The sequence below is a fragment of the Gymnodraco acuticeps genome, unplaced genomic scaffold, assembly GCF_902827175.1.
Source record: "Gymnodraco acuticeps unplaced genomic scaffold, fGymAcu1.1, whole genome shotgun sequence".
Taxonomy (NCBI): domain Eukaryota; kingdom Metazoa; phylum Chordata; class Actinopteri; order Perciformes; family Bathydraconidae; genus Gymnodraco; species Gymnodraco acuticeps.
Genome location: NW_022990459.1, coordinates 2,097,746 through 2,121,792, shown reverse-complemented (window position 1 = coordinate 2,121,792; position 24,047 = coordinate 2,097,746). Strand labels below are relative to the sequence as shown.

The 24,047-nt window shown below is 42.9% G+C and overlaps 1 protein-coding gene across 1 annotated transcript in view; it reads left to right on the top strand.

Annotated features, from left to right (window-relative positions):
* nrip2 (nuclear receptor interacting protein 2) overlaps window positions 1–24,047 on the top strand; it is a 40,221-nt gene that overhangs the window by 2,278 nt on the left and 13,896 nt on the right. Inside the window, exon 2 of the mRNA XM_034225979.1 lies at window positions 23,005–23,295. Coding sequence (XP_034081870.1) covers window positions 23,005–23,295 — 291 coding nt within the window. The remainder of the gene's footprint in view (window positions 1–23,004; window positions 23,296–24,047) is intronic.

The window sequence follows — 24,047 nt, the reverse complement described above, 5'->3', positions numbered from 1 at the left end:
TGTTCCTGTGATAACATTATGTGAAAGTGGAATTAATAGATTGTGGAATTGTTCCAGACTGAACAAATGTTTCAGTTTAATCCTATTGCAATGGCATAAAAGGGTCTTGAGAATTGGAATCTTAGTGAATTTGTTGACTTTCAGTGGTTTTGAATGAAACATCTCTATAAATAATGTCTGGATTGGATTCATGCCCCACTAAGAATGACTTGTGATACCTATTGTGATCCCCTACTATTTTCAAATAACGCCATCATACGGTCAACATTTCAATGTATCCCATGGTTAACAACAATACTGCAAAATGAATGGCATTCCCAGCAGCCTATGGACTTTCTGTTTAGTGATTATAATAATGTGTTAGTATTCTTACAGCCTAAACTCAAATGGTTAGGATAGAAGATGAATCATGTCATTATCTTTTGGGACTTCGTACTTAACCCTCTGGAGTCTAAGGGTATTTTCTCGATTTTTAGATGTTTTCTTAAATCACCTTTTAAATGTATTTCTTCTAACATGGCACCCCATGTGTTAAATATCAAAATGTTCAGGACAATCTCTAGTATTGCTATATATGCAAATTACTCACCTTAGAGCACTGTTTGATGAGATAAGTAACTCAAAAGCTTAAAATTTGACATCCGATTTTCGGAAAATCTTCAAAACTTTTGTGAAAACACAAATTTACTCATGTGATCGAATTGTTTTGGTGTTTTAGATTTGGTTACCAAAGTCTTAGGATCACAAAAGCAGTGAAATATTTGAATTACACTGTATATAAATGTGTTATTCATGTCTAAAATGAAAAAAATTAAATTCAAATTTGGAGTAAAATAGGTGTTTATCACTCTACTTTCACCACAGCAGGGACTGAGATACATCAGGACTGAATAATGACTTCATATTACATACCAAGGTTCATGTGATGTGTACAAATACAAATTGTGCATTCAACCTTTTTTTTTTCAACCAACAATTTATTATAAATATGTTTTTTTCAACCAACTATTTATATAAATATAAGAAACTGGAAAATCTAACTATTTACAATATTGAACATCAGAACTTTCAACCAACTATTCATTATAAATGTCAAGACAGTGTCAAGGTCTTTGTCTGTCTTCCAAGACAGTGGGTCTGGCTGCTGTGAAGATGGGGGTGATGGTGCATGGGCTGCTGTGTAGGTGGGGTGTACAAGTGCTATACGAGACCTCCTTGCTGGCTGGGTTGAAGGTGATGGCTGTGGTGGAGCCTTTGTGCTGAGGTGTATCTTGACCTGGTGGCAGCCGCAGATGGAGGTGGAGGCAGCTGTAGTGATGCTGGTCTGCTGGTCCTTGGTGATCGCTCTGGTGAAGGCCCTTGAGCCACGGTAGATCTTGACATTACATTGCATTTAGCTGACGCTTTTATCCAAAGCGACTTACAATAAGTACATTCGACCAGGAAGCCACAACCTTGAAGAAAACAGAATCATATAAGTACATCAGGTTTCATAGAGCCAAACATTTCAAGTGCTACTCAACTGGCTTTAGGTAAGCCAGTCCTTTATTAGTATAAAAGTGCTTCGTTAATAGTTCTAACGCTCGAAGTGGAGTCGAAAGAGATGAGTTTTCAGTTTGCGCCGGAAGATGTGCAAGCTATCTGCCGTCCTGATGTCAATGGGGAGCTCATTCCACCATCTTGGAGCCAGGACAGCAAACCCACGTGTTTTCGCCGATGGGAACTTGGGTCCCCCTCGCAGCGAGGGCGCAACGAGTCGTTTGGCTGATGCAGAGCGTAGTGCACGCGCTGGGGTGTACGGTTTAACCATGTCCTGGATGTAGGAAGGGCCAGATCCATTCGCAGCATGGTAAGCAAGTACCAGTGTCTTGAAGTGGACTCTAGCAGTTACCGGAAGCCAGTGAAGGGAGCGGAGGAGCGGAGTGGTGTGGGAGAATTTAGGAAGGTTGAAGACCAGACGAGCCGCTGCATTCTGGATGAGCTGCAGAGGTCGGATGGCACATGCAGGTAGACCAGCCAGGAGGGAGTTGCAGTAGTCTAGGCGTGAGATGACGAGAGCCTGGACCAGAACCTGAGTCGCTTTCTGAGTCAGCTGGGGACGTATCTTCCTGATGTTGTAAAGCGTGTATCTGCAGCAACGGGTTGTAGCAGCGATGTTTGCAGTGAAGGACAGGTTGTTATCTAGGGTCACACCCAGATTCCTTGCAGTCTGAGTCGGGGAAACAACTGAGGTGCAGATGTTGATTGTTAGGTCAAGAGTGGGACAATCTTTTCCCGGGAGGAAGAGCAGCTCAGTCTTGTCAAGGTTGAGCTTGAGGTGGTGAGCAGACATCCACTGAGAGATGTCAGCTAGACAAGCAGAGATGCGTGCAACGACCTGGGTCTCTGAGCGGGGAAAGGACAGAATTAATTGGGTGTCGTCAGCGTAGCAGTGGTAAGAAAAACCATGCGGGCTAATGACTGATCCGAGCGAGTTTGTGTACAGGGAGAAGAGGAGGGGACCAAGAACAGAGCCCTGAGGGACCCCCGTAGTTAATTGACAAGGGTCGGACTCAGACCCTCTCCAAGTCACCCTGTAGGTACGGTCTTTCAGGTATGAGGTGAGGAGGGAAAGTGCAGAGCCTGAAACTCCAAGTTTTTGGAGAGTGCGAAGGAGGATCTGATGATTCACCGTGTCGAATGCAGCAGACCGGTCCAACAGGATGATGACAGAGGAGAGGGATGCAGTTTTGGCAGTGTGCAGTTCCTCCGTGACAGCAATGAGAGCAGTTTCTGTGGAGTGACCTGCCTTGAAACCAGACTGGTGCGGATCCAGAAGGTTGTTCTGATTGAGATAACAGGAGAGTTGTTTAAAGACAGCGCGTTCAAGTGATTTAGACAGGAACGGGAGGAGAGAGATAGGCCTGTAGTTTATAACAGACGGGTTGAGAGTGGGTTTCTTTAGGAGAGGGTTTACTCTTGCCTCCTTGAGACTGTTTGGCAAGTGACCAGAAGTTAGAGAAGTGTTGATGAAATGGGTGAGAAATGGTAGAATATCAGGAACGATAGTCTGAAGGAGGTTTGAAGGGATAGGGTCCAGAGGACAGGTGGTAGGGCGGGCAGAGGTAATGAGGGTAAGAACCTCACTTGGAGAGAGAGGGGAAAAGGAGGTAAGTGTGTTGGTGACCCAGCGGTGAGTAAAGGAGAGTCAGAAAAAGAAGAGCGAATATCATCAACCTTTTTTTCAAAGTGGGTAACAGAGTCGCTTGACAGAAGTGAGGAGGGGGGAGGAGCTTTTGGAGGGTCCAAGAGGGTGGAGAAGATGGAAAATAGTTTTTTAGGATTGGAATAGGGAGATTGGATCTTATCTTGAAAGAAAGTGCTTTTTGCCTGAGAGATCGAAGCAGAGAAAGAGGAGAGGAGAGCTTGATAGGTTAGGAGGTCGTCACGGTGTTTGGATTTCCACCATTTCCGCTCTGCTGCCCTAAGGACGGTTCTATTAGCACGCAGTGCATCATTTAGCCAGGGAGCAGGAGGGGACTGACGAGCCTGCCGAGATGTGAGAGGACAGAGCGAGTCCAGAGTGGATGAGAGAGTAGAGAGGAGAGTTTCTGCAGCAGAGTTTGGAGGCAGGAGTTGGAACGAATCAGAGAAAGGGAGGGCTGAGAGCACCGACGAGGCAAAGGTAGAGGGGGAGAGGGAGCGAAGGTTACGGCGGACAAGTGCAGGATGGGAAGAGATTAGTTTGTTATGTTTGGAAAGGGATAGAGAGAATGAAATGAAGAAGTGATCGGATGTGTGGAGCGGGTTTACAGAGAGGTTAGAAGTAGCGCAGTTCCTTGAGAATATGAGATCAAGGACATTGCCAGCTTTATGAGTCGGTGGGAACGGAGACAGTGAGAAAGCAAAGGCGGTTAACAGAGATGTTAGTTCGTCTATCTTCCCCGTCTGGAGGTTGAAGTCTCCGAGAAGTACAGCGGGAGGGCCAGTTTCAGGGATGAGTGAGAGGAGATTATCTAATTCCTCCAAGAAGTCCCCCAAGGCGCCTGGTGGACGGTAGAGAACAACAACAGTTAACTGTATAGGATGGGTTACTGTGACGGCATGGAATTCAAAGGTGGAAGGAGTGAAGTTAGGTAGCTTGAAGAGGGAAAAGCTCCATTTGGGAGAGCGCAGGAGACCAGTGCCACCTCCTCTGCCAGTGGGTCTGGGTGTATGGGAGAAGGAATATGCAGTGGAGAGAGCTGCTGGGGTGGATGTGTTGGATGGAGTAATCCAGGTCTCAGTGAGAGCAAGGAAATCCAGAGACTGCAGGGAGGCGTAGCCAGAGATGAAGTCAGCCTTAGGAACAGCTGACTGGCAGTTCCACAGGCCACCAGAAACTAGATGTTGGATCTCAGTGGAGCACGTGGGATAGACGAGAGCAGGCCGGTTATATCGATTAGGAGATACACGGGGCCAGTGATAATTGCGAGAAGACACATGAACAGGAATGGAGAAAATACACATGATTATAGCATGAGGGGCTAGAAAACTAAAGAAAAGATAAATAAGACACCAGCTCAATCAGAGTAGGATTTGCCTCCTCTTTGCCTCCCTCGTGACTCCCGCAGGACTCCAATGTCTTTGTCAGTCTTACTCCCGCAGGACTCCAATGTCTTTGTCAGTCTTCAGCTGTCTGACGCTGATGCTCCAGGAAAGAGCTACCCAAAATGGACGCCTGATTGCTCAGTTCTCACAGCTGTAGGGCCAAGGCCCTCTAATTAGTTAACTATCTACAGCTGATGGGCGACAATAGACTGGCCCTGCCTATATTAATGCAGGCTTGAGTGCTGAGACCTGTAAAGCAGGTTTCGCCTGAGCAGATCTGAGATTTAAAATCTCTCAAACGCGATTTAGCCGTTTAAGCTACAATAACAATTTATACAGAGTCGAATAAATGAAACAGAGAAGTCTAATTAAACAAGAATATAACTTACAGTGGTTGCTGCGTCAATAGGTAATGTCGTCACCGGGTCCAGATGCACACTGAGTTCATCAGATTTTAAATGCGGTATTTAAATGCTTTTTAAGGTAAAAAATGACTGAGTCACGCGGTTGTACTTCACGCTATCAATAGACTGGCCCTGCCTATATTAATGCAGGCTTGAGTGCTGAGACCTGTAAAGCAGGTTTCGCCTGAGCAGATCTGAGATTTAAAATCTCTCAAACGCGATTTAGCAGTTTACGCTACAATAACAATTTATACAGAGTCGAATAAATGAAACAGAGAAGTCTAATTAAACAAGAATATAACTTACAGTGGTTGCTGCGTCAATAGGTAATGTCTTCACCGGGTCCAGATGCACAGACCTGGGGGCCGGCACAGCTGGATGTTCTGGCTGCTGGATAAACGCCGCCGCCAGGTAGCTGAGAAACCTCTGTAAAACAAATTAAAATGTAGGACAATAATTACAGCTAATTTCATTGAAATAAAGTACACACACACACAGGTATTTCCAGTTACTTTACATTCAGTATAAAATCACAGACACACATATACATAGGCTACATCTGATTACAAAGTCTCATCTGATTACAAAGTCTCATCTGTACAGGACGGTAAAAATAATAACAGGCACACATATAAATAAATCTATGACAAAGTCTCATCTGTACAGAACAGTATGATAAAATAATCGATGGCAAAAACATGTCACTGTAAATGTCTCCGTTGTGGGACGAATAAATGATTAATGTAATCCTCTACACATGTAATCTCACTTTTACACACCAAAATAACGTTAACACAGAGTAAACATTTGCTAATGGAGAGTCCATTTTGTCCAATAAAAAGTTCATGACTATCGATAAAAAATATATATCAATAAACCTATTGTTCATTTTCGCGGTATTCCCCACACATTGCCAGTACACTATTACTGTAATATTTACACTTACTCATGCCCAAATGGATCCTTGTTGTTGTCTTTGTATTCTTCTTCTTCAGAAGAGTCGAAGACTTCAGGTTCTGAGGCTCTATCTTCACTGCTGCTAGCGAAAAAAATCTCTAGTGAAGTCAGCAACTGTAAAGTTTTTTTAGCCATTTTCTCTGTCTCTCTCTCTCCTCACAGACGTAAACTGATGGGAGACACGTGGTTTATGTTTTGTTTACTTGGTGAGTAGGTCCTTAGTGATTTCTCGATGTCCATTGGTCATTTCAGACCATGATGGCTGCCGGCCGAGATTTCCTTGACGGACACACGAATCCACAGTGTAAAGTCAAGCTGCTTTGAGCGGCCATATTGGCTGCTGTGCCCTGGTTACAGTCTCACAGGAGATACCGCTGGCAAGCTACTCTTCCAGTGATTCCGCGAATATCTGAATCATAGTTCTACTCCTTATAATCGAAAATATATGATTAATTACGTAAAATTATGCGCACCTGGACTCCAGAGGGTTAATGAAAATTGCACATCTATACACTATTAAGGATACAATGAAAAGATAATATAAATCAAGATAATGTTCCCCAGAATATTCGTTTGAAGGAGTTCAAATCATCCATTGGCTGCCAGTGATTCACCCTGCAGGGGCCTGAACAGCCCCTTTAAACTATTATCTTTTTCTTCCATGATTTGAATGATATCTATAAAAGTAATTTTCCATGTTGGGAACTTGAGAGGAGGAATGGAAATAGCCAGCAGTCCTCCATCATGCCTGTGTCTCTACTCTGCAGGAACCATGCAGAATCACTCAGGCTGTGAATACACATTAAATGGAAAAGAAGCTTGGTGTGTTTCTGAGGACTCCTCTCTGAAATAAGATGAGATGATCTGGATAAAGCTGTCCATCCATTAGTTTGTCTGCAGGAAGCCTGACTTACATCTTCCAGTTATACTGTGTCCTAGCCTTTTAGTAACTGTGTTACGGTGTGTGCAGGAAGCAGGACCCAAATGCAGATTAAAGTGACAAAAAATAGCTCCTTTATTTCAAGGCTCAACTATTAACAAATACAGAACAGAACACTCACCGCAGACCAAGTCAAAACACAAGACGAACCAACACTGAACACAGGAAGAGAACAGACTAAATACAGGGAGGGGTAATCACAAGACGAGAAACAGCCGGGCAGGGGAGGAGAAACACAAGGGCCACAGGTGAACACAATCAGACAACTAGACACACCAGGGAAACTAACGACGGGAGGAAAAACACAGGGAAAAGGACCAGACAATATACACAGAGGAAAACACGACAGGGAGAACAGCAAAACACCCAAAACAAGACATACAAAACGTGACATAACACAATAATCGTAACAAACTGCTGAAGAATGACTATTTTCTTTTTGATTCGTAGCCTTGTTGAACAAAAGGTCATACGAGAAATGTCAGGCAGTGCTCTTTGACAATGACTGATCATTTCCCCCTTCTCTTGGAAATCAATATGGTTAATTTCTATAAAAGTGTCAATTTCAAAAGGCAGAATACTTATTTTGTAGCTATGTTGAAACCAACTCCACTAAAGGTTCAATTGACAACAATTTGGATGATCAATTAAGTCATTATTCAGGCAAAATATAAAACATTTGCTAGTTCTAGTCTCTCAAAAGTGCAGATTAGCCGCTTGTCTTTGTTTTCATTCCTTTTAACTTGAAGATAAAGACAAAAATCACCGATTTGAAAATGTCACTTACAGCTTTGGGAGGTCATCATTGGTAGTTTTTCTCTATCTTTCTGACATCTATAGGCTAAGCAAGCATACATAAAAAAAACAAGGAAGAAAATGTTATTTAGTCATTTCCCTATACGTCCCCAGCTTCGAGTCTCACTCCCAAAATGTCAAGCCATTCCTTTAAATATGGGTCTTCTGAGTCATAAAGGTTTATGCTTTTATGACCCAGATATTTTGGCTGTAGCTTCATTTTTCTTCCTCTTCATTTCTGCTGGCCTGCCCTGTCCAGAGTGTAATTCAGCAGCAGAGCCTGTTACGTAAGAGTGCATTTGTTTTGCTGCTCTTTGGCCCGAGGTCCTCTCACTCTCAGCAGCAGCATCACTCCATGCTGCTGAGTGAGGGGAGCAGGGAACAGGAAAAGGGCCATGGAGGATGCTGGGTTTGACTGGGGCTGTGCACAGGAGGGAATGCCAGTGTGTGTGTTTGGGGGATTTGGTTGGAAACATCTGAGCCCAGTTTCAGCGACACCTGAGCCCGGCGTGGACGAGTTATTGTGTAATCACTGTGGCATCACAACACACACCAGGGAGATAACAGTTTGCAAGGCTGCAGCAAAAATACATTGCAACACCATCATTTCAGTGTTGGAGCTTCCTGTATGTTGTGGTATTCTGTCTATGCCAAACATTTGAAGTATTCATATTTTTTCAGATTGTATCAGGCTAGAAAAAACCTTTTGTAAAGCATATGCCGTCTAACTCTTTAGTAAAAAGTATGTATGATTCTGAAGGCTGGTCTTGTAGAAGGGTTGAACCTAATGTTGGTTTAAAAAAACAAAAACACATACTTTTTTAACCTAAGATATATTGGACATATTTTACAGTGTTTTTACATCTGTATTGTAATCTTCTGTTTTATTTTGTTATTTTGTTACATCATTTTCTCTATGTTTACATTACAAATACACCAATGCAATTTTCTTATATACTGAACTGTGATTATTAGGCTCAAACAAACAAAAATATATCATGTTTGTTAGAGAGCTAGCCATTCCCCCTGGTTTCCAGTCTTTATGCTAAGCTAACCTGCAGCGGTTACTATTACCTTACAGATGGGACAATAGTATGCAGTAAAGCGAATACGCATATTTGTATAAAATGCTGAAGTATTTGTTCATGATAAAATATTAGATCATTTGTGAACTGAAGAGTGTCCCCACTACATTTGTCTATTTGCCAACCCATATGGTTTAAAACTGGTGAAATGTTTGGTTGGAGAACATTTCAACAATATACTTCAACGGTATACTGTCCTTTAAAATCCAAAAAGTGTTTCTATTGTGTTGCACACATCTCTCTTTTTTCTCCCTGCAGCTTAGCTATCCATTTGCTCATGTCCCTCTCCTACAGATGAGTGAGTCTGAAACCTGTGCGTGTGTGTTAGTTTGTGTGTGTGTGTGTGTCTCTGTGTGTGTCTGAGTGACTGAGTGAAGACCTGTCTAATCGAGAGATCGGAGTCCCTAGGTACTGTGAGGATGATCAAAAGCTACAGAACTGGGCTTAGATGACACAGAGGGAAAGGATGGATGGAAAAAAGTGAGCTGTGCGCATTAAGTATCTAGTCATTTTATCCATAGGCAAAACAAATTGAAAGACATTTCTTAAATATTGACAAATGAGAAGGGAGAGGAGTTGTGCTTCTGCCAAACCCTAATTTGTGACCTTTAGGATGTCCTGTCCTTTCAAAAAGTCAAGTAGTCCACATTCTCATCTGGAGACAGGTTTTTATATTCATACATATCCTGATTTTCTTTCTAAAAATCAACTGTGTACAATTTCCCCCAAAGGGCAAAGTAGTACTTCAGAGTGAACAGCAAACACGACAATGTCCCTTTGTATAATCGCCGGGCTCTCAGGAGTTTTCCTCTTCCTGTTCTCTTCCAAACAAGCCGCATTAAATCGGTTTCAGATGCTTTATTATTAGCCCCGAGACAATTAGGTGGGCTGGAGAGGCGTTAGTGTGAACTCGTCTCTCTCCGTGTCATCTGGAGCTGTGGAGGGGCGGCAACACTCCCTCAGCTGCTCCCACAGCACAGTATTAAGAAGGGAGGCTAAAAATACCAAACGACAAAACAACCCTGTCAACAGGCGAGAACGCAACATACTGAAAAACGAAAATGTTTTTGCTCATTTGTTTGCTATGGACAGCTCTGACGCATTAAACCAAGTAGTGTTGGCGTTTTAATTTGAAAGCAAAATCCAATAAATGTACATCTGGTAGCAATATCTGAACTGGAAAATGAAGGTAATTTACATGCAGGTGAGCATTCAAAATATAAAGCTGGAGGTGGAAGAATGATGGCTGACTAATCAATGAATCAGTAAGGCTTTTATGTATTTAGACATAAACACCAGCATATACAAAGCAACATAATAGAGGCTTTTATAGGCCTTTAGTTGATACAAATATTCATCATGGATAAATGAACTGATCCTTTAGCAATGCAACAAATGCCCACTCTAATGGGATCAAATACAAAAACATAGCATCACTATTGTTGCATACATCCGTTTTCCACACTAATGACTTATTGTTGACTGAATGAAAGAGACATTTTGTGCAGGGTTTTTCGGATTGAGTAAAGAGACAGAAACTGATGTTAGAAATAGCAAAAGAAAGGACAGAGGTGTGAGAAGTGAAGAGGAAGTGAGGTGCAGCAGATGTGAAGCTGCTGGAGCCACATGCAACAGGAAGTGAGCAGCTGGAGTCTCTGTCAGAAGGAGAAGGATGGCTTCAGAAAACTCATCTGACTGGATGAGAGCCTGTTGCAGCCAAATAATTAGTCCACATGGCAATTAGCCCACAATCTCACTCACAGAGAGATAAATACAGAGAAAGAGAGAAAGAGGAGGAGGGGGAGGAAGAGGATGATGGCCTGATACAATGACAGTTGTCTTTCTGTCCAACTGCTTTGGACTGGTTATTGTTCAGGGTCACAACAGGACTCACATCAGCAACATATAGACTGTAAATATAAAGGTACAGGGAAACAGTGTGTCAAACGGAGAGCAGTTCAACCAGTTGTTTGCACACTTTCCTTTTCGACAAGCAGCAACCTCGAAGTTAATGTTATGAATATCAGCTAAAAAAACAATAAGATCTAGATCAAAGCAATTTCGATTACTCCTCCTTCTTCGAGAGCTTTCAAACTAAATAAGTAGAAGATACACAAATGATTGGACAGGAGGCAATAGTGCATTTGTTGGGGACTATTTTCACTCGAGGATGAAGAATACACATTCGGAGTATGTGAAGCATTATTGGTTCTGGAATTCCTTAGCAGTGACTTGAATACAGAAGATCAACAGTCTTTATTTGGTTCATGGGAAATAAGTAACCTTTTGGCAAACTGGTAACATATTTTGATCTACCCTGAGCTTCACAAACAAAATGATAAAATGGAGAGCAGAGACTTGTAGCCTCAGTATCAAAGTCATTCCTTTAAGACTTTAAGGGTGATACATGATGGTGAAAGCTCTTTTTAATTGCCAATTTTATGACACAACTTATTTTAGGAGCAATGATTGTCCCAAAATCACTGTGAACATTAACAGACAGGTTACACCTCTGCAATGCCAGTTTCACCTCAGCTGCTTCAACAATAAAACAATTCAGTGTCAGATGAAGCATAGACAGCAGGTTGCATCATGTATAATAGATGAACTCATTATGGGACGCCGCTGCCTGCTGTCTTCATTAGCATTCATATTAGGAAATCCAACAGCATGCTGTATGACTGATGCCAATTCACATATTCTCAGTCTGATAACTTTGGTGTTGATGTGTCATGAGGAAAGTTAGAAATTGCCCTAATAACAATTCGTCTGACAATGAACAATTATTGTTTTGTTATCATCAGCCTCAATGTTTTGAAATGACAGTCCCCATGATACTTTTGGGATAGCTAACGATGGATTAAGTGCTGTGGCCTATACATGTTTAGGTTATTAAAGTTAACAGTTTTTTTAATAAAGAAAGTATAGAGTTGGCTACTTACAGTTCATGTTAGCAATGTGCCAAAGGATGTACAGACAACTATCACGGGATTGCTTTGATACTGATCAAATTTATAAACTTCATTACATCTTTAGAAAGTGTCAGACACACTAAACCTCCAACTTATCATGTGTTCAGATCTTCACAAATTATGACGTAAATAACAACAATCAGGCGCTGAGAGTTTTAAAGTACCTTAATTGCCTCCATTTTACTTCTATCTGTACTTCATGCACTATTTTTTCAAATGTAGTATCCACCTCAAAGAGTAGACACTTGATGGCCAATTTCACCTCTGAACCGGTACACATGCGTGGACACTGAAGGCCAACCTGCTAGCAGCTCAATGTTAACCATGATTTGCTCTCAAGCTGACCTCAGAGCAGTCTGGGCCCAGCAGAAAACAGACGCCGACCGTTGAAATGAAATTACATTGTGTTCAGTGTGTCTATCAGATTCAATCTGTTCTTCTCTCTGGTCTCATGAGAACACAGAGGAAGAAACTCTCCCTTCCCTTCCTCTCCAAACTGTCGGATCTTGACATTATTTCCCCCCTTCTGTTGAATAAAAATATTGCCACCACACTTGATAAGCCGTTTCATTCAAATAATATATTCCACTCCTGCTGACTCACACGTTAGCATATGCATGTAAGCCCTGACTGTGAGTAACCCCTTTTGACAAGCTGTTCTTTTCTAATTTGCAGAAGAGGATAATTACTGTTAATAAATGTGTGATTCAGCCAGTGCATTCCCCATGTGGAGATAGGACACAAACACTCAGAGAGAGGCCAGAGGAAGTGGCCAAAGTCGAGGACTTTACAATAAAAAATGCTTTAGCTCCTTGATCTGATCTGGAGGAGCTCAATGTGAAGAGTTCCTGCAGAGAGGAGGGACTACTTTTTGGATTACTCTTATCTGAGGCTCAGCGTTTGGGTTGGCGTAGAGAATAAATGCTATCAATGGGATTTCTACTGGTTGCAAGAAAGATGTACTGAAAAGAAGGAGAGGTTATCAATAAGGAAAGGTAAATAATAAAAGTGAATGAAAAGAAAACGGTAGATGACGAGGGGGATATGAAAGAAAAGACAGTCAAAACAAATGGTAACACTTGTAAAAAAGGTAGAAAGACGGGTATACAATAAAATAAAATGGAAATTAGAGAGGAAGGGAAATGGAGACAGGTGATGAGAAAGAAAGGAGAGAAGGAGGAGGAAGTCAGGAGAGAAGAGAGGGGAGACGTAAAGAGGGGAGGAAGGATGTAAAGATGAGAAGAGGAGATGCAAGTATGAGCGATGTAAAGGAAGAGATATAGCTCGGAGGAGATGGGATGGATCTTAAAAGATAAAAGCAGAGGGGGAGAGATCAAGAGGAGAGGATAGACAAGTATAGAGGAAATAAAAGAGAGAAGAGGAAAGGAAAAGAGAAGAGATGTAGAAATGAGAGGAGGGATGTACAGAAAAAGAGGGGGAGGAGATGTGAAGTAGAGAAGAAGGATGAGAAGAGGAGACTTGGAAACATAACAGATGTAAAGAGGAGGGATGTACAGAAGAAGAGGGGGAGGAGATGTGAAGAAGAGTAGAAGGCTGAGAAGAGGAGACTTGGAAACATAACAGATGTAAAGAGGAGGGATGTACAGAAGAAGAGGGGGAGGAGATGTGAAGAAGAGTAGAAGGCTGAGAAGAGGCGAGATGAAAGGAGTCTGAGCGCAGTAATGAGGAGGAGAGGACCCTCTCTGCCTGGTTAAGCACTCGGACACAGCTGGAGCTCGGATCGGAACGAACACCCTGAATGGACACGGCTGTTGATTAGCTCCAAGCGTTGTTGTTTTGCAGCTTGGACACAGAGATAGTGAATTGAGGCTATAAATAGCAAGAACCAAATCTTGTGTTTTTTGTTGCTTTCTTCAAAAGCAGCATTGCATTGTCAGTTCTTCTCTTTGACCCGGCAGCTTGAGCTGAATCCTGGATGATCCTCCTGCTGAGGTGTTGGATTGAAACCATGAACAGCGAAGACACGAGATAACATTATTACAGGCGTGTCAAGGTCATATAGACGGCCTCGGTCTATATGCCTTTTCCTATTTTAGTTTTTTATATATTTCTCTGTCTCCTTACTGCTTGCCAGCCCATGAAATTGTCCTTTGTTGAAATTCTGGTCAGGAATACTTTAACAGCAGAATCAAGCATTTCTATGCGCATGTTCATCAGAGCAGAACATCAAGTAATGACCAGTTGTGTGGAAAATAAAACACAGGGAAGACAACCTTTACTATCCCCTTAATATCAATCACATCTGCTGGATGGAGTTCCCTCAGACAAAAGAAGGTTTTGATAGCACATATATCTCTCAGAATATGTCGTCTAAAAACAAATCCTGTCTCATTCACTGAGCCGTCAGACATATCTCAGTTTAGCCACCATTATGCACTCTGAGAAATGTGCAGTTTATCAAAAGATGGCCAATGTCTGCACCTCTGATGGCGGTCAAATGCCCAGAATGACCCAGAAATGGCTCTCAGGTCTGTGGAAAATCACTGTTTTAGCTTAGTGCCATCATCAGCCACACTCAGGGTTACCTTCTCCAATTGGAACATTGGATTGTGAATCAGTTTTCTGATTTCAGTGTAGCCACTGCAGGCCTGTTGATTGCATTTGGACAGAAGAGAGCGACGATTGTAGAAATCCAAGGCTGAGTTACAGAGCAACACAGAGCATGTGAGAGCAACAGGTAGACAGATGGAGATGGCCTTTTGGAGATTGGCTATCAACCACATATACTTCAACTGAGACGTTATGGCCCTACAGATGCCAATGTTGGCTGGTAGGGCAGTTATTCACTCCACACTTTGATCAGGAGGAGTTTCAATGAAATTTGATTTGACAAACATTGCAACATTTCCTCCTCTTACAACAACAGGATAATGGAAAAAAAGATGACTGAACTTCCTCCTGCTTTCACTATGTGAATATACAGTTTAAGTATTTAATGTACATACAGTATTCACAACAATTACATGAAAGCTGCCGTCAGCCTTTTTCTAAGGCTCCTTGCAACAATGATGCTACAAAATGTGCACAATTAAGTAAAGAAATTATATATAAGTACAACATATGAAACAGAATACAAATATAATTCTGAGGTAGACTGGTGTAGAGTACTCATAAAATGACAGGCATACATACATGTGTAAACTGCATTGGGTGAAAATATTACATATTTAAATAGTTGACATCCACAATTGTTTTCTCACTAAGAAATGTTTTTTTGAAGGATTTAACAACATAGTTTATTTGCTTATACTACTTTGTATATGTTAAGAGCTAAATCTATTTTTATTTTAATATGCTGCACTCATTTATAGTACTCCTAATATTTGCAGGCTTTTCTTTATACTGCAACTACGGCAACACTATTTCCCTCAGGGTTAAATAAATTCTCACCTTTGTTCGTTTCAATTAGCCTTAAAGATCCAGAGGATTGAAGTGTTAGAAAGTAAAAGCAAAGGCTTTGTGGTTTAATAAAGCAGAGACTCTGTCAGGGACCGTCTCTTCTAAAGCGTGCTGTCTGAAAGTCTGAACCAGACTGCTCTGGTGAACACAAATGTGATTATAGAGAAAACAGGCAGCTGAAATGCAATTTACTTTTATATATTTTCCAGAAAGAACAGCCAGTCACTGGAATCATGTTGTTTTGTTGATGTTGGTGTACTTAATTGAGATCAACACACTTTTTTAATGTATAGATTAAAAAGGTAACACGTATGTTTTGTACACCATGTGTTATGTAATGCATAATCAAATAGTGTTTCTGTAGCCAGATAAAACCAAACATGCTTAAAAAGTGCTGGGTGTATCCACTTTAGAGGGTGTGCTGCTTTTGTCTAAAACATTTTCCGTCATACTAGTCTAGCAGGAAGGGCCCTGAGATTGAGAAAAAATGACAACAATGATTTTTCTTATCTTTAGGGTCTCCCATTAATGAAATTGATTGTTGTCAAATTTTATTTTGGGGGAAAAAATGTTTTTTTGGTTGTTCTTTAGAACTACCCCAATCCCTGAAAAAGAGCCAAATTAGACCAGGCCGAATGTGGGAAAGGTGACAAAAAAGCCCATAACTTCAGAATGATCACTCTTTTCCTCTTCAGATTTGCTGAGGTATGAACCAGGTGGCTGTCCTACATCACCAAATAGTCAGACAATTATTTAACTATATACCAGAAATCCTACACCTAGTGCAAGTGATGACCTGAAAGCGTCCCTTGATTTGGCTTTGATGACATTACAATGCAACTTTTACATTTCACGTATTTTGAACAGCAAAGGCTAAAGGCTAAAGTTAGCAATTTAAATCTCAGTATGAGTTACTTTGTGTGGGGGCGGGGGCTGTATCTGAAATGCTACGGCTGATGCTATGCTTCAAAATATGTAACTCACCTCAGCATTCACAGTTGAAATGGAGTCCGCCTGCTGCAGTGTGATAGCTTTTGGCTTAAAGATAGTTTCGGTGTGACTCATCCAGAGCACATTTTTGGTGACGATGAGATATAATACCGAAGCTATACATAACCTATATCCTGTTTTAGCAGCTCCAGAGAAAACAGAACACACTTCACATTCAGCAAAGATGGTGGATGTTTGTTTACGACCTTACACTGTAAATTAGAACTATAATTACTATGCAAGTTGCGGGATAACATCTACAACATTTCACCACATATTGTAACAAACCAAGCAGCTGTACATTTTTTATTTGAAAAGGAAACCTTTATTTTTCTGACGCCTAACGTACTTCTAAATGTATAAGAAACTGGCAGTACTAAGAATTAATTAAATGTGCTAAAGGTTAGCCAGAATGTTTTTGCGGGTGTGTAATAGTCCAATTAAAGCAAAAGGTTAACTTTAATAGAACATTTACAAATATACAAATATATTTGAATGCTCATTTTGTGAAATGAAGCCAATATTGCCCTTGAATTAAGACAGAAAGTCATTTCTGTATATTATGCCACTATTACTAGATGATTTTACCATTTGTCAGCAGGGAACTGATTTTAATTCAACATTTCCATCTCAATCAGCATAAATAATCTTAATGATTGCCGTTATGAGAGCAACACATCATGTTCTCTGAGTGTTCAGATAATCTGGAGTAATGCTGACATGTTGCTTTAACACAGTGACCTACATATGTTTTTTTCAGGTTAAATGTGTTTTGCGTCACAAGCTATCTGTGACATTCTCTGTTGAGATAATCATTTATAATATAAATATGTATCTATTCACCATGCGAGCAGATGCTGCCTATCCTCTGACATACATTGAATTTATTGATTATACGACAGGTGCCCATTGTTCTAATCAAATTGTGTTGCAGAGATTTCACTCTGTAAAGACTGAAATATAGAGAAAATGCTGACTAGAATACAAAAATGGTGTAGTTGGTATTTAAGTGGGGCTGCATTCAAAGATAAATTGCATGACCATTATCTCAGTAAAGTAAAAGTACAAGTATTGACATCAAAATATACTATACCAAAAGTAATTGTTAGGCATAATGGCCCATTTTAGAATCTATTAAAATACTGTATTATGTCTGCATTCATCACAGCTGGTTTATCTTAGCCTATAATTGTTATGAACTTGGTTACACAAGGATAAGGATTCAAATGCACGACCCGGGAGCCAAAGGTAAAGTACAATTAAGATACTTTATTTGTACAAAAAAGGTAACAAAAGAAGATCACTCTTAAGAGATGACAAAAAAGGTTTGAGCAAGGCAAAACAGAAAATCACTCACAACGTGAGGAACTAAACTTATAATAAGTTTCAGGAGCCAACATAGGCTTTGAATCAAAATGAGCTGAAGAGCATAGCTCTGTCATGAGGACAGGACAAGACGAACTGACACTGAACGCTGGGAGACTGGGGAATTTAAACACTCAACAAGACACAGGTGAACACAATCAGGGGCTGATACTGATGAGGGCGGGAGAACACATGAGGAAAGGGAGTCAAGGGACCTGAAATGAGACGTGACAAAAACAAAACAGGAAGTGAAAAACAATACAAAATAAACATGAAACATGATTGACTAGCACTTTTGACGGTGCACAACAGTACCCCCCCCTCTAGGGCCGACTCCTGACGGCCCAGGCCGATCATAAAAATCCTGAATCAGGGTTTTATCCACAATAAACCTCGCAGGGACCCAGCATCTTGCCTCGAGACCATAACCCACCCAATCCACCAGGAATTGTTTTCCTCGACCCCTATTGCGGACCTCCAGCAACTTGCGGACCTTGTACGTTAGGCCACCTTCGAAGAACTGGGGTGGTGGAGGGGGCTTGGACGCGGGAATAAGCGTGCTCTCATGAACTGGCTTTATCTTGCTGACGTGGAATGTAGGATGTACCCCCATGGGTCTGGGAAGTCTTAGGCGCACAGACACCGGATTAATGACTCTTGACACCGGAAAAGGCCCCACAAACCTTGGAGTCAACTTCTTGGAAGCCACCTGAAGTGGTAGGTCCTTGGTGGAAAGCCACACCTTTTGACCCGGTTTGTAGATGGGAGGACGTCTGCTACAGCCTTCATCCGAGTCGAACTTCGAAGCAGAGATTGGCGAGCTCCAGCCCAAACTCGGCGACAGCGTCTAATCAAGGCGTGAGCTGATGGTACCGTAACTTCCCCTTCGTCGGTTGAGAACAGCGGCGGTTGATAACCATTGGCACAATGGAAAGGCGAGAGACCTGTGGCCGCCGTGGGAAGAGTATTGTGGGCAAACTCCACCCAAGTGAGGTGGTCGCTCCAGTTGGTCTGGTTCTGGAAAACGAGACAGCGTAGTGTAGTCTCCAGTTCCTGATTCAGGCGCTCCGACTGTCCATTTGATTGAGGGTGGTAACCTGAAGACAAGCTGACAGTAGCGCCTATGAGTCTGCAAAACTCCTTCCAGAAGGCTGAAATGAATTGTGGACCCCTGTCGGAAACAATGTCATTTGGGAATCCGTGGATCCTGAATATCTGGTTCATCATGACCTCTGCGGTACTCTTGGCAGAGGGGATCTTGGTTAGCGGAATGAAATGAACCATCTTGGAGAACCGGTCCACCACTGTCAGAACCGTAGTTTTGCCTCTGGACAAGGGGAGACCTGTCACAAAGTCCATAGATATATGTGACCAGGGACGTTGAGGAATCGGCAGTGGTTGGAGCAAACCCATCTTGACCTGGGACGAGGTTTTATTGCAGGCACACACCGGACAAGCCGCTACGTACTCCTGCACATCCTTCTTCATGGCTGGCCACCAGAAACGCTGCTTAATCCTGTACATAGTCCTTTTAACTCCAGGGTGGCACGAGATCACCGACGTGTGGGCCCAGTGGATGACCTTGGAGTGGAGAGACACAGGAACAAAGAGCAGGTGGTTTGGACACTTGCTAGGTACTGGGTTTAATGTGTTAGCCTGTTTAACGTCCAACTCTAGTTGCCAGGAAAAAGCTCCGACCATACGGTTTAATGGAAGGATGGTCTTGGGCTCTACAGAAAAGGGTTCTGGTTCAAAAAGGCGAGACAAGGCATCAGGCTTCTGATTCTGAGATCCGGGGCAGAAAGAGAGAGTGAAGTTGAACCTACTGAAAAATAGAGTCCACCTGGCCTGCCGAGAGTTGAGGCGTTTAGCCTTTCTGATATACTCCAGGTTCTTATGGTCTGTCCAAACTAAGAACGGCTGTTCTGCCCCCTCCAACCAGTGTCTCCATTCCTCAAGAGCAGCTTTTACAGCTAACAGTTCCTTATTTCCCACATCGTAGTTCTTCTCTGCCGTCGTCAGCTTCCGCGACAGGAAGGCACATGGGTGTATCCTGTTGTCCTTCAAGGATTTTTGGGACAAAATGCCTCCAATTCCCTCATTGGAAGCATCGACCTCGACCACAAACTGTCGCTGGGGATCCGGAATGGTGAGAATCGGAGCTGTGGTGAACCTCTCCCTGAGGAGCTGGAAAGCGCAGTCAGCCTGGGGAGTCCACTTGAAGGGAACTTTGGAAGAAGTCAGAACATGCAGAGGAGCAGCTACAGAACTGAAGTTTCTTATAAACTTTCTGTAGAAGTTTGCAAACCCTAAGAACTGCTGAACCTTCTTCCTGGAGTCTGGTGTTGGCCACTTGGAAACTGCACTGACTTTAGCAGGTTCCATCTGCATCTGGTTTGGTGAGATTATATATCCTAGAAAGGCCACCTTTTCTACGTGAAACTCACACTTCTCTGCCTTGACATATAATTGATTTTTGAGTAGTTTCTGCAGAAACTGACGGACATGGTGAACATGGGACTTAAGAGTCTGGTGAGAAAATCAAAATGTCATCAAGGTACACAAACACAGAAACATTCAAAAATTCCCGCAAAACCTCATTCACAAAACCCTGAAACACAGCCGGTGCATTACAGTCCAAAAGGCATCACAAGGTATTCATAGTGACCGCTCTGAGTGTTAAACCCTGTTTTCCACTCATCCCCTTCCCTTATTCTAACCAAGTGATATGCATTTCTTAAGTCCAGCTTGGTAAAAATATTGGCAGTCTGAAGTAGCTCGAAAGCAGAGGACATGAGTGGCAGAGGATAGCGGTTTTTCACCGTGATGTCATTAAGAGGGCTGTAGTCTATGCAAGGTTTCAGAGAACCGTCCTACGAAGAAAAACCCCGCTCCAGCTGGAGAAGATGAAGGACGGATAATCCCTGATTTAAGAGAAGAGGAAATGTAGTCGTCCATTGCCGCTCTCTCTGGCCTTGAGATCGAATACAGTTTTCCCTTGGGAATGGGAGCCCCCGGTAAGAGATTAATGGGGCAATCAAAAGGTCGGTGAGGAGGTAACGACATGGCTTTTGATTTGTTAAAGGCTTCCTTTATATCATGATAACATGACGGTACTTTCTGTAGGTCAGGATAGTCTGGGTGATCTATGACGATCCTACTAGGGTCTGTTGGTGCTTTAACAGAGCGTGAATGTTTACACCTGTTAATGCAATCCTCTCCCCACTCCTTAACCTTTCCTGAGCGCCAGTCAATGTGTGGGTTGTGTATTTTTAACCACGGAAAACCCAAAATAATCGGATGCTGAGCCGATTCAAAAATGTGAAACTGCATAACTTCAGTGTGGTCATTATTTACAGTGATCTGGATAGGATCTGTGCAGTGGGTGACTGTAAACAACAAACGTCCGTCTAAAGCACTGGCGTTAATGGGGGAAGATAGAGGAACAGTCTTTATACCAAGCTGTTTGACTATGCCCCAATCCATAAGACTTTCGTCCGCTCCTGAGTCTATTAGCACTCCTTGGGTAATGACCTGATCATTAATACAAATGTTTACCTTGGTAACTGGACGAGGAGGAAAGTCTGTGGGAAACTTGCTCACCAGCGCCCTCCTCTTGGCTGGTAAGCTTGCTCTTTTCCCGGACATGACGCGAGTTGGTGACCCGGCTGGCCACAGTAGAAACAACACCCTTCTCGTAGCCGGCGCTGTCTCTCCTCCATGGAAAGCCTGGTCCTTCCCAACTGCATGGGTTTATCTGCATCAGGCGGAGGTGCTGTCCTCCAACGGACCGAATCCGCTGGCTGGAAAACCTCCTCTGGTGGAAAGGCTCGTGGAGAAACGCCCTGGAAACTGGGATGTCCGTCACGGCTGCGTCGACGTTCTCTCTCTCTTTCCCGAAGACGGTTGTCGATCCGGATGGAAACGGCGATGAGAGATTCCAGGTCCCGGGGTACCTCCAGGGGAGCCAGCTGGTCCTTGATTGGATCTGATAATCCAGTCAGAAAAGCGTCGCGAAGAGCCGGAATATTCCACCCGCTGTCCGCTGCTGTCCGCTGCTGCCGTGCGAAACTCGATAGCACAATCCACCACCTGGCGCTTATGCTGCCGCATCTGGAGTAGTCTTCGGCTGGCTTCTGTTGCAGGTGATGAATGGTCAAAAATACGACTCATAGTGTCTGTGAAGTCGGGTAATGAGTAACATAGTTCCGTGTCTCTGGACCATTCTGCAGTAGCCCAGGCTGCAGCTCTTCCCGTTAAATGGGACACAATGAACGCCACTTTACCATGGTCTGATGAAAAAGCGCCTGGGTTGTGTTGGAAATGCAGGTCGCACTGCACCAGGAAAGCTCTGCAATTGATGGAATCACCGGAAAACCTCTCCGGGAGAGCCAGCCGTAGTGAGGAAGACACAGCCTGGCTTGGATTGACAGCGTCAACAGGATCCGCGACATGCAGGCGGTCAGCTGTGACTGACGTCATCGGCGGAGCAGTCTGAAGGTGAGTGATGAACTGTTGCATCTGATTCGTCAGCTGTTGTATCTGTGCAGAGACGGAAACTTGAAGTTCGACCTACCTGGTTTCCTACCAGTGTCTGCACTCCTTGGCTGATTAATCCCAGCTGTTCCTCGTGATAAAAAATCCTCGCGCCTTGGGCTGACAGGGCGACGTGAAGAGCTTTTGGGTCGGCTGAGTCCATTGTGGTCAGTTCGTTCTGTTATGAACTTGGTTACACAAGGATAAGGACTCAAATGCACGACCCGGGAGCCAAAGGTAAAGTACAATTAAGATACTTTATTTGCACAAAAAAGGTAACAAAAGAAGATCACTCTTAAGAGATGACAAAACAGAAAATCACTCACAACGTGAGGAACTAAACATATAATAAGTTTCAGGAGCCAACATAGGCTTTGAATCAAAATGAGCTGAAGAGCATAGCTCTGTCATGAGGACAGGACAAGACGAACTGACACTGAACGCTGGGAGACTGGGGAATTTAAACACTCAACAACAAGACACAGGTGAACACAATCAGGGGCGGGGCTGATACTGATGAGGGCGGGAGAACACATGAGGAAAGGGAGTCAAGGGACCTGAAATGAGACGTGACAAAAACAAAACAGGAAGTGAAAAACAATACAAAATAAACATGAAACATGATTGACTAGCACTTTTGATGGTGCACAACAATAATAATTTGTCAATGTTTAGGGTTAGGGTTAAAAGACAACTGTGGTAATTAAAAAGTACAATACTGGCTTCTTAAATGTAGCGTACTTCATTACCTCCATCACTGTAAGAAAAAAGGACATTCTCACATTTGAGAACATGAAACCATACATTTTATGTATTTTTGCCTAAAATAAATGACGATTGCACAATTATCCTCTCTGAAGTTCTACAAACAACAGATTCTTTTTTTTCCCGTTTTTTCTCGTTTTGATCTTGAAATTCTTATTGTAAATCCTACATTCTGACATTTATTTATCTAATGTCCCCCCCTCCAGCAACCTCACAGCATCGTGCAGCGGCGCCTGATGGAGGGGAACATGACGCGGCTCCGGAGCGAGGCCCGGGACGCCAACGCCATGACCCTCTCCCCGCTGGCCGACGCCAAGGACAGAGCGGTGGACGCCGAGGAGAGGAGCGAGAGCACCGCCGACGACTCCACGGAGGAGAGGGAGTCTCTGGAGGAGAGCGAGAAGAGCCTGCGGTCGGACGATGAAGACGACAGCAGCGAGGCAGGGGCCAGACAGAAGACCCCCACCCTGCTCAGTGCCCTGGTGGTTCAATGCAAGGTACTGCACTGTACAAGAGGTGTTTTAACTAGTGGTGTCAATAGATAAGAAATGTTTAATTGCGTTAATCATCAAGTTTATTTATGTTGTCATTACGTTTTCGAGATTAATCGTGAGTCTTAAAGTTGACGGCCCAAGTTGACACTTTGTGCTACAAAGACAGCACCGTTCTGCTCCCATGACTCACCACTCAAAGCCCACTCTTCATTTGTTCTCCTTCTTCAAACACAAAAAGCTCAGCAGGGCCCAGCAGCTGTCTGGTTGGAAAAGAACAACAGATGACTGAGTCATGGGGTTTGTAAGTGCAACCTGGTTAACACCTCCGCATGGGGCCCAAACAGACTACATGTAGGATTCAGGCCTAACAATTGAACAAGAGATTCAAAAGAACAATCTGTGTGGGCGGAAGAATATCAAGAGGGAACAAGATATGAAAAAATTAGCATTAAAAATCATGCAGAAGCTTATCTAACAACCTAGGCAGTCACCAAAAGGTTCCACAATGTTGGCTCTTGAACCCGCTTGTGGACAACCCTTCACTCAAGTAATGATGCAGTGGCAATTTAACATGCTCATAAAGGTAACTGAATTGCCATTGTGGCTTGTTAAAATCAAACAGGTTTCGTTGGACTTTGTGTGAGTCATTGTCGATGCATCGTCTCCTAAAACTCAAATTCCCATACAATGAAGCTGCATTGGCAACCTTATTTTAGGGAAACATTTGTATTTTTAGCATAACCTTTTTCTTTTTG